The sequence below is a fragment of the Aplidium turbinatum genome, chromosome 14 (assembly GCF_918807975.1).
Source record: "Aplidium turbinatum chromosome 14, kaAplTurb1.1, whole genome shotgun sequence".
Classification (NCBI taxonomy): domain Eukaryota; kingdom Metazoa; phylum Chordata; class Ascidiacea; order Aplousobranchia; family Polyclinidae; genus Aplidium; species Aplidium turbinatum.
Genome location: NC_137485.1, coordinates 11,352,124 through 11,367,855, shown reverse-complemented (window position 1 = coordinate 11,367,855; position 15,732 = coordinate 11,352,124). Strand labels below are relative to the sequence as shown.

At 36.1% G+C, this 15,732-nt stretch overlaps 1 protein-coding gene across 1 annotated transcript; it reads right to left on the bottom strand.

Moving 5' to 3' along the window:
- LOC145783429 (uncharacterized) lies at nucleotides 1–8,870 on the bottom strand. Its single transcript, XM_082595304.1, has 9 exons — nucleotides 8,224–8,870; nucleotides 7,458–7,628; nucleotides 6,162–6,303; nucleotides 5,477–5,645; nucleotides 4,447–4,599; nucleotides 2,714–2,971; nucleotides 1,964–2,102; nucleotides 676–819; nucleotides 1–240 (listed from the first exon to the last, which is right to left on the bottom strand). Exons 1-9 carry the CDS (start codon nucleotides 8,810–8,812, stop codon nucleotides 179–181), a joined length of 1,827 nt encoding a protein of 608 aa, XP_082451430.1. The 5' UTR covers nucleotides 8,813–8,870; the 3' UTR covers nucleotides 1–178.
- Between the last annotated feature and the right edge of the window lie 6,862 nt (nucleotides 8,871–15,732).

The window sequence follows — 15,732 nt, the reverse complement described above, 5'->3', positions numbered from 1 at the left end:
TTGAACGAAGTTTTTTTCATGCTGAAGAAAGTAGGCTAATTTCAGCTTAACACGAACATGCAACGCAAGATACAAATTAGATGTATATTTGCTAAAAAATAATTATGGGGCCCAATTTTCGTATTGTTTCCCGACCAGTGCTGACTTCTCTCGGAGGCCCTGCTTAGCAGAAGCAACATCAATGCATCTTCCAACTATTCTTCATGGGCAAACGCGCTTCACTACAACCAGTCAAAGCATCTGCAATAAACATAAAACATGCGAAGTAAATAGGTAAGTTACGCATCAGGGGCGTAGCCACGAGGGAGGGGAGCTTGATGGAACAACCGTTCCCACAAAATATTATCCATCCGAACCCCAGAATATGTTTTAGTATTATTAAAATATTTTAATGACATTTTACTGCGGTAGGCGTACCGGTAGGCTACATGTTGAATGACGTTTCATAAATGTTATGTTTAGTTTCACTCTGCTATACTGTTAAACAAAACAAAAAATATTTGCCACTCCCTCAACAATTGTTCTTACTCTCCTAAAATTTTATTTCTAAATACGTTACTAGTAAATAAACATGGCACGCATGCTACTAAAACGTAGCTTATCAACCTTATAAAATTATCTTGAAAGGCTGCATATGCTAACGTATCCTATCAAACATAGAAAAAATATTCTAACCGTAATTTAAACTTTTTTTGCAGTGGGAGATCCATCCTCTTTTGTAGAGAAAAAAAGTACCAACTCCAACAACAAGAAAAGCACCAAACGTCACAAGAACTCCAATTACCACCTTTGAGGTTTGTCTCTTAGAAGTATCATGAACTGTAAAAGACGTTCCTGAGTAGCCTACTGTTACCTTGAGAACTAGAGAGTGAGTATTGTTAGATATGTTGAAAACACCGCTCACTTCAACCTATGGGGTGTAATAAATTGGGTGGGCATAATTGCTGCAGGAAAGGCGGCTGAGAGAAAGGAACTGACCACCCTACCCTTTTTAGTGCCGAAGGCTTAGTAGCCTACAATGAGAACCCTATCTTTCCATACCTGACACTTGAATCAAGTATGGGACCATCTTTACCTATTGTTAGACTAGCCTAAGCTGCGCTGCAGTGCAGCGCAGGATTAATTCATACAAACAAGGTATTTTCGAACAATGAAAGAAGGAAATATAATTAGAGTTAGCCAATTAATTGATTTGGGTAGAATAATACTGCTTTCTGCTAATAATGCTGCTTTGTTCTAAAAAAACAAACAATTGGGGGTGTTGCAACCCCTGCAGTCCTTATGAACGAGCCGCCACTGGCTACAGCAGAGGTCGGAAACCGTTTAGGTATGAGAGCAATGAAAGCTACATTTTTAGAAATGTATTTTCGTAAAAGCCATATAGGCTAATGCTTTAACACTTGATACAACTAACGTGTAGTAGCGGTTGGTAAGTTGTAAAAGTGTCTTCGCTGAAGCCGAGAAAAACAGCGAGAGTCTGTGCAATGCATCCTTCACCAGAAAAATGTCGGCTGCATAGTCGAGTGGTGAGAACACTGGAACGGCAATCGAAAGGGCGCCGGTTCGACACCGCTCAAGAGCATGCGGCTGTGTCTGTGGCAGGACACTTAAAGGCATGCCTGAAGGTGGACACGAAAATTGGCTTCCTTGCCTTCCCGTCCACTTAATCTAAATCTTCAACCGCCGGGCGTAAGCGTGGATACGACAAACAAAAATTAAAAAAATTACATTTAACTTGGTCCATTGTGAGCGTATTTTCAGCTCTAAATTATAATGAAATGTTAAGATAAACATTCGCAATTTGAACTTTAGAAGATTTGATTTTTCTGCGAGCCAGATGACGTCATCACAAGAGCTATGCATGGCTCGCGAGGCATGGGTTCCCGACCCCTGGGCTACATGAAAGTTGAATTTGTAATGATAAGCTACCCATTTCACATATGCATTCTACAACAAAACTTACTTGGGTGGAAGATTTCTTCAAGTATAACTTTATTACTTGCACTTCCAAATTTATTCTTAGCCATGCATGTGTAAATTCCATAGTCGTTTGGCTTTACCACTTTAATGAAAAGTGTTCCATTTCGTAAATTTTTGGAATGCTGTAAAGTACAGTGTCACTAATTGGTTCTATTTAGAATGAGATGCACCCTTAAAATAAATTAGTTTATGAGAGTGTCAGAAAATTTGTTAACCGTACGGTAGTCTACTTGCACTATAGGCCCACTGCTTCATAGTTCTTCGTACGGTACATATGTGCCCATGATCGGAACAAACGTTAAGGTTTCAAAGTAGACGGAGAGATTCATCATTTTACCCACCTGAGCTAAGAACTAAATTTGCGAGGCCGCAAAACTTTTTTTTTTGAAACTGCCTATACCGCATGAAGCACAGCAGTGTTATTAGATTAGGCTTGTACGAAACAAAGATATTTCGAAATTTCAAAATACTTTGTTTACAAACAAAATTCCTTAAAATGTATCCGTTTCGACATGCTTTTCTAGAGAGGAATTTCGTTTTTGAGTGTCAATTCATTTCGTTTTGTTATCCATTCGAAACGCACCAGAATCTCAAAATAAACAAAAATTTACTTTTTGAACTGATCTTGCATCGTTAAAGTGTAGGTCTACATTTCCTCCGCTTGCTTCCATTGAGGATACTCTGTTATAGACCATTATCGTTGACATAGTGATGATAAATGTATACACACTACCTTACTTTCTTCTGCAGCTTTTCCACTTGGCAACCTCCATGTTGCTTTTGGTGAAGGGACCCCCTGTTCAGGAGAGCAAGGAAGCCAAGCCCTGCTTCCTACCTTTGCTGTTACTGACACCAACTTCTGCTCGTCAGAAAACAAAGGAGCTTCACAAATAAATCTCCTTGGTGGAAGAACCACGATATCTGTGCCATTGTATTTGATAGGGTCGCTGCACTTTCCTTTGAGAGTGAAATGTTCTCGAATTTTAATTTCCTGTAAAATAAGAAAAATTAATACGAAGATTTTTTTGTCTTGATTTGTTCGAAACATTCAGAAAATTATTAGTTTTTGACGTCACAAAACTATTCTTTTATCAAACATCTTGCCATAAAAGTTCATCACCCTAAGTGAGTTGAAATTAAATCCCAAACAAGTCAGCTGTTTGCATTGATACTTCAGAAAATGTGCATGCCATTTTTGAATAAACACTTTGCCTATATTCAGACTCTATAGCCGCAAGAGATGGCGGGGCAGAGGGGAATCGCTTCCCGCTGACAAAAAACGTCGCAAATTCGGGTAAAAATGTCCAGTCCTATTTGGGGAAATTAATCTTGCTATGATGTTTTATTAACGTCTCACCAGTTGAAAAACTTTCCGTAATTGGTGAGATACACTAAAATTTTCCAATAAATGTAAAATGTATTATCGATTTTGGAAACTATTGTATGTGGTATTGCAATCTGGGCAGAATGATAAATTTCAATTCCACAACTGCAAAAAGTAAGTGTAAAAGAGCACAGTTGGCGAACTGAGGTAAGCTTATTACATATAGGCCATTCATTCGGATATACACACTAGCCTACATTTTTTCATCGGCAGAATTTGGAAACCCTGCAGGGTTCTAATAACCTTATCATGTTTTTTGCTTTTTTTGTATCTTACTAATGTAGTATAGTTTGTAAAAATATTTGGGCAAAAATATCCAGTTATTGGATAAATCAATCTTATCATGAGTTATGCTATGCTCACAAAACTTAATTCAAATAGCACAAAATTGGCCAACAATTTTTAATAGATCAAAGATCTAAAATCTTAAAATAACGTGTGTTTCATTTCTTCTTGCCTTCAACCGCATTGCAGTATATCACTTTGTACTTTTTATTTTGGTAATTATATTTATATAACTTTGTAATTTTACATAAATAAATACATTCAATATGGTGTTGGTACTAAGATGACAGTGAAAGACCACAGGTTCAACGAAGTCAGGTGCCACTTCATGCAAATAAAAAAAAAACTACAAAAAGAAGAGGCAAAACGGCAAACAAACCAACAAAGTTAGATATAAGAACAGGCAGCGAGGTGGTGGTAGGCTAAACAAGATAGTAAGTACAATTGCCACACCTAGTTTTTGTATTGTTTAAAATGCTATTACTATAGCAAAATCAATTCTTAATAAATTACACTAAGAGGTTAAATTGTTGTGCAAATGCCAGCACTTGATGAATGGAAAATAACAGTTGTTTAAGAAAGTGCTTTTTTGGTTTGGAAACATCTACAGTAAAGGTATTGGTTTTAAGGTCCATGAAAATGGTGCTCCAGAGCTTTGCAGCTAAGTATTCAACTTTTTTTCTTGTCTGTGTTGGATTTACAATTTGTTGCGGTGATGAACTTCATTTAGATTTTTAAAATATTTGGAAAATTTATCAGGCAACATGTTGTGAGCAGATTTATATATAAAAACATACCTGCAGTGACTTCAACCATTTGATGTCGCAATCACAAATCAAATTGTTTCCACTCAGATCGAGAACGTTGAGTTTTGAAAGTGTAAATAAAACTGATTGTGATATCACCTCAATATGGTTGTGCGAAAGGTTTAGTAACCTTAAATTTTCCAACTGTAAAAATACTGTGATTAAAACTATCTTTATTATCTTAAAGAAAAGTTTTTTCTACGACAAGCGTTTTTGATTTGCATATAAGCCTAAATGGTACAACTCAAAATGTAAACAAATGTCATAAAAATAAATAACGCGTAATATGTTCATTCTATAATGCTAAATCGCTCGCTCGTTTTTTTTGGTTAAAAGTGGCTTAGGCTGGTTAAAAAGTAAGCTTACGAATAAGCTTCACGTATCTGGGCGACCATTGCAAGCATATCGTTTTATAAGTAAGGTGAGGTCTACGGTAGTTTTACATCAATATTATGAAGTACTCCAAAGCAACATAGCCTAGTTTTGCCATAGTGAAGCGCCCAATAGTAGGCTACATTAAATTATTGTGATACCAGCATGGTCTGAACCAGGGCTTTGGAGCAGGCGTAAATGTTAAATTGCTCCAGCTCCGGAGCTCTCTTTTATCATAAATTAGCTCCAGCTCCGGAGCTCATTGATACCACTGCTACGGCTTTAGCTCCGGCTCCATGACGTCAAAAAACTGAGGTTTAAGGATGAACGTCAGTCAGTAATAGTCAGTACCATTGGTTGCAGCTATGAACATGTGACTGCTCTGCTGTCAAATCCCCAGCATCGTGGTTAGTTGGAAAAGGTGGCGCCAAAGAGGCAATAATTCTTAATATTGTGAAGGGTTGCTGTTAAATTATGTGAAGTCAGCCAATAATAGTAGCATAGTATTTTATGACACACATCGGAGCCGGAGCTATTTTTCAAACAACTGGCTCCAGCTCCTGCTCCATTTGGATTTCAATGCTGCTTCTTTCTCACTAACATTAAATAAAAAAAATAGTAGGCCTAAAGTTATCAATAGTAAAACTACCTGCAAGAAAATATGGCTTGGCAAGTTTGTGATTTTATTTGCAGATAAATCCAAGCTTTTGAGTTTTGTAAGGAGTTGAAAAGGGCTTTCGTGCAACGAGTGAATACTGATGTTAGAAATATATAGATGTTCTAAGTTATGTAAGTCGTTAAAGTGTTCTCGTTCGATGCTGCAAAAATAAAATAAACTTTCAAATATTTTATATGGAACTGGGAATATATAGGCTATAGCATAGCAGTATAAGCCTATTTATAATTTAGTAGGCCTATAGAGTATTTTCTAAACCACATGAATAAATAAATTTGTAGCCTGCAGAAAGCATCGGCTACTGTACAAGTTTTCTGACTCTCATAAATAGTATAAAATACTCTTTACACTTCAGTCAATACGTTTGTGTATTGTAACCTATATTAGCCTACTAGGCATGAGAGAATACTAAAGAATGTAAACAAAAGCTGTATGAAAGGTGCAAAATGAAAACAAAATGAAGGTAGGCTGGACATGAAAGGTATAAAAGCAGAAAATATTCAAAACATTAAATTTTGTTATGAACGGCATTAATTATTGTGAAATTAAATGGAATACAATAATATGGATGTAAAAAAAAGAAAAAAAAGCAATGGCCTGTTTAGAGGCAGAGAACTAATTTAATGATATACGCTCACTACCATTTCAATTTTCATACCTTCCTATTTGTGGATTGTTACTGAGTTGAAATTCTTTTAAAGACGTCAAGCTTGAAAGAGCTTCAGAAGGCACGGTCTTCAGGTTGCAACGGTACAACGACAAGTACGTCAGAGACAACAACTCAGAAAATGCCGCTGAATCTGAATTTGCAATTGACTAAAATCGGTCACCTTGAAGGCAAACGCAGGTAGCCTACATATTGTAAGTTAGTGCATCTGAGCGATTTTGACCAGGAGTGTCCAAAGTGAGGCCCACAAGAAGAATGTGTGCGGCCTCGTCTAGCCTTAGTACCTACTTTTTGTGGCTTGACATAACATACTGTATGTTAGAGCAAACGCTAAAAAACATATCTTATCACCAATTTTAAGTAAAGATCATTTTAGCATAAGCAATCCAGACAAATGTCTGATGGGTAAAGACCTTGCAGAAGGAAAGTTAGAAGGCGATGTAATTACTTCGTATCTTAAATTGTTTGAAAAATGCGCAAACAAATGAAGATTGTTGATTTTTTTGTGGAATACTCAGCGGTTGGTGTTAGGTGAGATACGCTATACTGCTACACCATATTGAAATAAAGTCGTTGGCCTTAACTTTAATCTACACGACTGGTAGACTACTTTGACTTAAATATTAACAATAACTAGGGTCACTACAATCTAAAAGTTCTTCTTTACCTTTATCCCCTGTCAGTTGTACCAAGTGGCAGATTAACCTGTGGGAATTCAGAAAAAAATTTCCTGTTGAGTGTTTGCAGATCTATAGTAGACCATGGCTCTGTATACGAGGTGAAGACCTTTTTGTGATCAGAGTTTTTTCAACCAAAATACGTAGACATTTTTTGACGATTACAGAGAGCGTAAATTTTTGTGTTTTTAAAAAAATAGTGACAACTTTACATTTGAATTTCCTTTGCGACTGATTCTCTTTCTATTTCGCCTCTACTTGTAGCCCATGTGTGCACCAGGCTCTGAAGCAGGCAGGAAAGTCCTGATTCTCTAATTATTCCTTCTAACTAACCCTAATATTTTAGTATTTCCCCATCGACTAAGAACAGCTCTCGCACCCCCAGTTAAAAGCCCCTGTACTAAACTACGGTTACTTGTTATCTTATTTTTCAAATTTTATTATTCAATTCTTATTATTCAATTTTTATTTTGATAATTAATTGTTCATTCAATTGTTTATTCAATAATCTTCTTATTCAATTGCTTTTTTTTCATAATGGCTGATGTAGCCTACATGCTGAACTAAAACTAGACCAATACACAATAAGCTTAGCCTACATTTCACCAACCTATTCTTCTTAGCAACGGCCAGTCACCAATATGAAGCTTTTCAAGTTTTCTTAAGTGTTGAAACGAACTGGCTTTAATTTCCTTAACGGGAATGTTTAAGATTTCAAGCGATGTCAAGTTTTTTACATTTGTAAAAGCTTCGGTCGGAATTTCTTCGAACAAATTGTCCCCTGCAGAAATAAATAAAAAGAGTTGCTTCAGAAAAAAAAAAAACTATTTGCGAATCATAAAATTGTTTTTCAATTGAATGTGATTTTGTCACTAATCTACAAGGTTGTAAAAAGCAAAGATTTGCAGACAGTTGGTAACTTTTTATTACAGTTCAAACTTTTTAAATGAGTTTATGTTTAATTGCGCGCAAAATGCAACTGTGTTTTTAGATATGTTGCGGTACTTTTAATCTGTTTGTAAGTTTTGACAACAACAGACTAAATATTTTTTGACTTAATTTGTTTTTAAAAACGCTTTGATCTGTTCAGAAATAATATTTTTCTTATTCTTTGCTATAAAATTAAACTCATATAATTTTCACAAAGCTTTAATTTATACAGTACATCACATTTAAATTTAGGCTGCATGCTTTTTTCGTATTCAAACACTTTGATCAAAATAGTCATTTTATCTATTTTGCGCTGCAAAACAGATTATTGCATCTAAAACGTCAGCAGTTCTTTGATTAATTATAACATAAATCAAAAATGTGTTATTGCAAATAAAAAGTGCGCTTTGTAATACAAACAGCATAGCTTATATTTTAAAACTTGCCCAGTGTTAGATTTGCCAGATGATCCAAACCATAAAAAGAATTCGGTTGCAAATGGATGAGTAAATTTCCAAACAAATGCAAGACTTGTAAATTTTTCAAACCGGCAAATGCGTTGCTTTCAATTCTGCTTATTTGATTGCGGCTCAAATCGAGACTTTGAAGCTCTGTCAACCCAGCAAAGGTATTAGCTTTCAAGTCTGTTAATTGATTTCCGAACAACCATAGATTCTTCAAGTTTGTCAATTGGTGAAAGCTGTAAGCAGACATCTTTTTGATGATGTTGTCATATAAGAGTAGCGATTCCAACGTCGAGTTGATGGGAAGCTTTTCAAATGATTTCTCAGATAAACTGGTAAATACATTCTTTGGTAAACCCAACAGCTTTGTTCCATCTGGTAAAGGCAAGGGTACTCGAACAAGGTGTTTTTCTTCACAAATAACAAATTTCTCTGCGCCATCACAGACACATACGCTCGGGCATTGCTTTATTGGTTGATTTGTGAGATCAAGTGCGAAACTAAATCTGACTCCATTTGTTGCTACCAGAAAGACGACAATTTGAACTATTCGGGGATATAAAGTGTCCATCGCTTTTTGCTTGCGTAAATAAATCTTAGCGTTAGCTGTCAGCTTGGCCTACCTGAGCGATGCCCCTTTACTGAGCGTAACACTAATCTGCAGTAGAGATACAAACTTTTTGTCATGCAAAAGACTTGGTTTTAACTTGAAGACGTAGTTTAGAACTAACAGTTATTTAAAGCTATCTTTTTCGAACAGATTTCTTGTTTAGGCTGCTACTCATAAACCTGACCGAAGATTCAGGCATTAAAATAATCTGAAGCATTGGGGAAATAAATAATAATCAATTCTCCTGACTTGAATACAATGCACTTTAATGTTTCAAGTTAGGAATAAAAAAGTGTTTATACACAGTAGTCATACATATTATATTTCCAACCTTATACAATTTTCGTGATACTTTGATCCTAGTTTTCACAATAACCTATCACACTCACAAAAACCACTCGGGGCAAATCAATCATTTAAACTTAAAATTCCCTTTCTATTCTATACTATACGGTACTCAAGAAGTTTACATTTTCCAAGTTTGGTGTTGTCACACAACAAACTATTGTCAAAAGAATTTCACATCCTGTTGGTAGATGCCAACACGTTATCTTGCAAATATGTTATCAAAACTATTCTCGAATACGTTGTCTTACAATTGAACATAACATAGCTTTTGAAAGCTTTTGGAAATATCCGGTTTTGTTCTTTTATTACATTAGAGAAAAGTACTTCAAAACAGTGAGATAATCACATTTGAAGTATGTACTTTAGTAACGTGATGTAATAAATTCAAGAGCTCTTCCTCACTGCCATAACCACAGAAGTTCCAAACTAGAAATCAACATGTATTAGTTTATTTTTCAAATCAATAAAACGTTTTTCACCTTGTGACATGAGGGGTTTGTTTTGAATATTTTTTTCATGCGATCTTGACCGAGATGGCTTGGATTCACGCAATTCACTTATCCAACAGTTTAACTTTGAAGCTGATTCGAATTTCTCTTTTAGGCATTATCTGAGGGTAGAAATCATTAGAAAAACCACCACAGCTTAAATATTGTTTTGTTTTTTAGTACCATGTTTTTTCGGAAACCAACGTTAATTGCAAGGCTAACGTTCCTGATAGAATATTCCACTTTGACCCTTTACGAAGACAATATGTAAAAGCGTTGTCAGTAGGATGATGACCTAAAACCAAAGAATGCCCCTGTTTAACTCAGCTCTTCCTTAGTAGTGCCATAGCACTAGGTCAAAAACTAACGCCGTGCTGGATAGAACTCAAAAGTTTTACAAAGTTAGGCCTTCAATGCTTCTTTTTGTTCTTTTACCACCCGTAAAACTCACCACCAGGATGTTGACAAGATGAGTCTTTCAGTGCTGATATTGGTTAAACATAATAATTTTTATACTCGTCAACTAACAACTAACCAGGAATTCTCAAGTTTTCTTGGTTTGTGGTCTCTTTTATAAACTTTAAGCATTTGTGTTTCTTACGTGTTTTTACTTCTCATTTAATTTCCGTTTGTTATTTAATAATAAAAAAGTCAAAAACAAAAGCCAAAAAATAAATACAGTCCACGTCCAAAAAAATTAAACAAATACAGTCAGTTTGCGTTATATTGGCTTAGCCAGTGCAAAGTTTGTTTCTGTAGTCAATTAAATAGATTTTTCATATTCGACCCTGTCTTGGACTGAGTCAGGCAAATGTCATTGCATACTTCGAGACGATTTCAGGGTTTTGCTTTTATGGACGTCAAATCAGATCCAGCTTCACAAAAGTAGGTAGGTTATAATCGCAAACTAAACAAAATTACGAAAGCCTTCTTGCTGAGCAGTAGATATGAATCATGAAGAGATGATCCAAGTGTTGGATTCTTAAATGCCAGCGTCATTGCATTCGAAACTTTGAACTATGCCAACTAGGCTACTCTGTTTCGCTAGAACTGAGTGAATTTCAATGTTAAACCGTTCTCTGTGCTATGAGACAATGAGACATGCAATAATGCAAGGGTGTGTCGTCAAACAAGATCGACTCATCACCAAAGATTTTTAAGATGTTCTGTGGTGCAGTTGCAAGTTTTGATGTTAGCTTGACACAAAGGCGAATTATGAAATCCCTTATCAAAAATCACACAGTACAGTTTAACTGGCGAATAAGTTATATCGTGACATTTGAGCTTTGCGACATCACGACAAAGCTACCTAGTTAACCCATTAGTGCCCGCACGTCCTTACAAGGACGTGAAAAGTGGGCATTTTAGATTCCGAATTGCTTTCTTCAGATTGCTAATTTTTTTCAACTTTTTTTTTCTTCGGTTAGAATACCATTATAGCTATAGAAACAGCGCAAGAGCGTTTTCATAAATAAGTTTTAGTGTTCACTCGGCAACGTTCAATGTGGACCTTTTGTAAAATATGGAGCCAGCACATGATACAAGAACTGTGACCTGCAAAATCGAGGTATGTAAAATTGTTTTTAATCAACTTTGTGTTTTGATAAATCTATTAATATGTATTGCTATGTGCCCAAAGCGAAATAATTTATTTTTCTCTTATTATTTTTTCTGAATACAAGTTAGAAGTTAGGTGAGTCCCTGTAGGGACGCTTGGGCACTGGCGCGGACGCTTTGTGTCAACTGTAGACATATAGGCAGGTTCGCCTAATGCTATAGGATTTCGTATGTTTTCATTTCTGGGCAAAAACAAACGTTATTTGTAACGCGCTGATATTCAATTTGCAAAACTGGGCGTTTTAGTTCGAGTAGTAGGTTAGGTTAGGTCATCACTTTCGTACGCGGACGGTGGTGCTTTGGGATCTAGGAGTAGGCGCTTTCACAGTTTTTTTACTGTAAATTGAGGTCTTGTTATAAATATTTATGTATCTTTAATTTGCCTTTATTTTTAAAAGTTCATGCATAAGTAATTTTTTTCACTATTTATAGGAAAATTCATTTCACTGTTCAAGAAATTTTGGAAGAGGCTCCACCCAAGGAGCCCACAGATATTGTAATTTTTTCCTCCTGATGAATCCGGCAACGTGAGCGATGAGGACAGTGAAAATGAAGATGAGGGTGTCAAAAACGTGAACAATGTCGGAAAAGAAATCCTGAACCAGAAAGGCGAAATAGTGATTCATCACAATAAAGATACTCAGGACATGGATTTTGTTGAAGATAAGGAGAGGCATACATTTGATAAAGATGAGACAGAGCCGCTACCGGAACCATCCAAAGCCAACCCATTGCGTTGGAACCCAAGAAGAAACGTAAAGAAAGTACAACACAAGAAAGTGGGTCAGTTGCGTTACATGACCTGGAAGAAGAACTATCGTACAACCAGCCTGCCAAGAGAAAGTTTACAGAATTACCCAAACTAATTGGAAAAGTCACACCTGCAACTAAAAAGAGGAAGGGCGTCCATGAAAAACTGTATCTCCTAACTCATCATCGAGTAAAGAAGAGTTATTAGAAAAGAAGAAAAGAAGAAGAAAAGAAGAATAGAAGAAAAGATACTACCTGTACGCGTCAGAAACAAAGATAGGATCCAGTCAACAGCCAAAAATCAACCGAGGAAAAAAATTCCTCCTTTTTCTGAAGCTGAAAAACCATGATAATTTACCCATTGATCCTGATAATGTGAAAACGCCGTATGATGTTATGAAACTCTTTATCTCTGACTGATGGTTTTGTGAACAAAGTAGTGAGAGAGACTCAGAGGTATGCAGCACAACAAAACCAATTGGCCTTCCAGTCAAAGATGGATAATTCCTTAATAAGAGCAAGTCATGCAATAATGTTTATGATAGGATACATCACCCCTTTCACACGCAGGATGTATTGGGAGAGGAGAGATGATACAAGCAATGTGATGGCAAGAAGAGCTATGTCAATGAATATTTTTGATGAGGTAATGCGCTATAGCCATTTTTCCAACTTAAACCACTCTAAAGACTACTCATTTTGAAAAATTACCCTTCTTTTTGAGACTGAATGAGAGAGCAGCCAAATTTGTAGAAAAAAAAAATGAGTGCGTAGCTGTAGACGAATCAATGATCCGTTATTCTGGCCCCCCACCCTTTCAAGTAAATCATAAAGGGCAAACCAACAAGATTTGGGTTCAAAATTTGGTCTATGTGCAGTGTGCACTCCCTCTGGAAAGCTTATCCACTGTGTCCCTACGCTAGAGCAAAAACAAACATATTCAAGTATGGATTGAGTCAGGGGGCCTGACGTTGTTTATGGCCTTATGAAAAGTGCTCGACTGATTCCTGGTTCGAAGGTTGTGTGCGACAATCGTTTCAAGAGCCTGGATTTGATAGATCGATTGTCTTAGAAAGGGATAGGTATTTTGGGGACAATGAGGTGAAATCGAATAAACAATCTATCTTTACCATCAAAGAAAAATACCAATGATATGAAGAAGGGAGATATGAAGCAACTTTACCTTGGAGATGATCAAACCATTGTTGTTGGAAAGATTGGAAAGATTCTTGAACACGGTACTGTCTTTCAGTTATAGTAGGTAATCATTTTATCAAATTTTAGATACTCTCGTGATGCAGTAATGAAAATGGATGTGGATCAGCCTTACTTACTCAAGATCTACAGTAACAACATGGTAGGTGTGGGACTGTTGGACAATCTCAGTTCCTGTTATTCCATCCGCTCAAGAAACCGCAACTGGTACAGGGGTGTGTACAATTGGATTCCAAATATCAGTATAGTGCAAGCTTGGAGGTTTTATAGAAAAAATTGGTGCAATCACGGAAGAAAGAGAGATATGGAAAAGATTAGCCTCCTTGACTTTATCCGATCATGCGTAGAAATGACAGTTATGATCAATGGAATCAAGACATTTCTCTCTTACCATCGACACATGCACTTGTCAACCGTGAAGAGATCAGAAGGGATCAGGGCAATCACCTGATCATCAAGACAGACAAAAAAGGTGTCTGCAAACACTGTCACAAATGAACGTCAATATAAAGATGCCGTCGGTATTATATTCGACTGCACCCAGATTGCTTTGAAATGTATCATAACTGAAAGGAATTTGTAATATTATCTGTTTAGATCGAGTTTCGTTTGTTCGTTTCTCAATAAATCTAATGAAAAAACGATGCATTTTTATTAGAAATTCATTTTTAACTCATCTCAGGGCAGCAGTATTGCATTTTCTGACTTCAAAAATTCCATTACCGGAAAATGCTAATTTCTTTTATTTTACATCAAGCCTTCGTACGAATGCCCAAGCGTCCATAGAGGGACGTACCATTTTCTGCATTCCTGGTACAGATATCAGAAAATTTTCTTTTGAATATTTATATTCAACCCATAAGGACCTTACATGAAACTTTTTGTAAAAATATTCCGACTAGGACGATGACCGGGCACTAATGGGTTAAGACCTTTGCTCGAGGTCTCCCGAAGAACGCTTTGTGGTCCCCTGGAGGGGGGGGGGGCGAGGACCTCATTTTTGAAATCCTGAATTCACCTATGAGTACCAGCAACGTGTACAGGCACATTATCGTAGGTTGCAAAAATGTTTAATCACTAAATAAACAGTAGCCTATAAAAATGTTGTACCTGTATACTTCAGAGGCAAAATTTTGAAAGTAAAATTGACAGCCAAGCAGCCCATAACCACGTTTCTGAAAAGTTCTATGTTTGATAAAAACTGAATCAGTTTGATTCATCAATGCAAGCATCTGCCTGGGAAAATGGAATTTATATTGAAGATAAAGGCACCAAGCTATAAGCAAACTAGAACAAAATTTTCTTCATCGCTTTGTTGTTTTTACACAGTCATATGTTCAAATAATTCCAACTACAACATTTCTTTGAAGTAGGCCTATGTTTTTATAGGCAGATTTATCAAGCTTATTCACTCTTTTCACAACCTTTTTCTGTATGAAAAAACAGTCGGCGAGTTTATGACTTTCTGTTATTTTGCATCGATTAAAATTAAAAGCACATGGTTTTTGCTTTCGCTTTCTGAACGTCATTAACTCACCAACGCCCATCGACTCTTTTTTGTGAACAAGTTTTATGATCAGAAAAAAAAACATGCGGCCTATAAACTATAATTTGTTTTAGTATCTAAATTCTTGATAGACCAAGGGTTCTTAACCAGAGGTAAATTTACTTCTTGAAAATATACTGTATTTGACTTACCAAGAAGGATATTTGATACAGAAGAAAAGAAAAACATCACGTTATAAATGCTCGCAATATGATCTGAAAAAGTTGGTATAGGGTTAAACTTATTCGTATTTTTAGACAGTCGTTAAAAGGTAAACCAGAATAAAAGGCTAAAAATCCCTACTCTAAAAACTAAACTGACTCCTCTTAAAGCAATGAGTTGAAGCGTTTCAGGTGATTGCGAATTTTCGATGTTTACCAAATCTTCTTTTTATTAAATCGGGTGATTATTCATTTTCAGACATTACCCTTTCATTCTTCATTTTCATCACGTCATCCAATTTCCAATGTCATTCACTCTCATCAACTCGCGTGGGGCCGGTCTTTAAACTGCAGTATTAATACTATGCGTTGCATGTGGCCTTAAAATTATTAAGCCTCGACTAGATTTTTGTAGTTCAATTTTTTTTCTCCATACATAAAAAAATAAAAAAATTAGCGACAAACTAATAATAAAAAATTAGCGACAAACTAATTTCCCATTGCTGTAGGCCTATTAGGTTTTCACCGATACCTGTCGAAGCGATGTTTTTTCCACTCAGGAAATATTTTGCATTACTTTCAAAACCTTCATAGCCTAGTCGTTCTCCTGCAGCATTAGTAAGAGTAAATGAACTGCTAAACCACCATCATCAATATCAAATGAATCGGGCCTTTCAAAATAAACCGGCATCATCAACGTATAGATGTATATAGGCTACAATGTGCTGCGCTTCGTGAGATCTGGCTCAAAGGAAC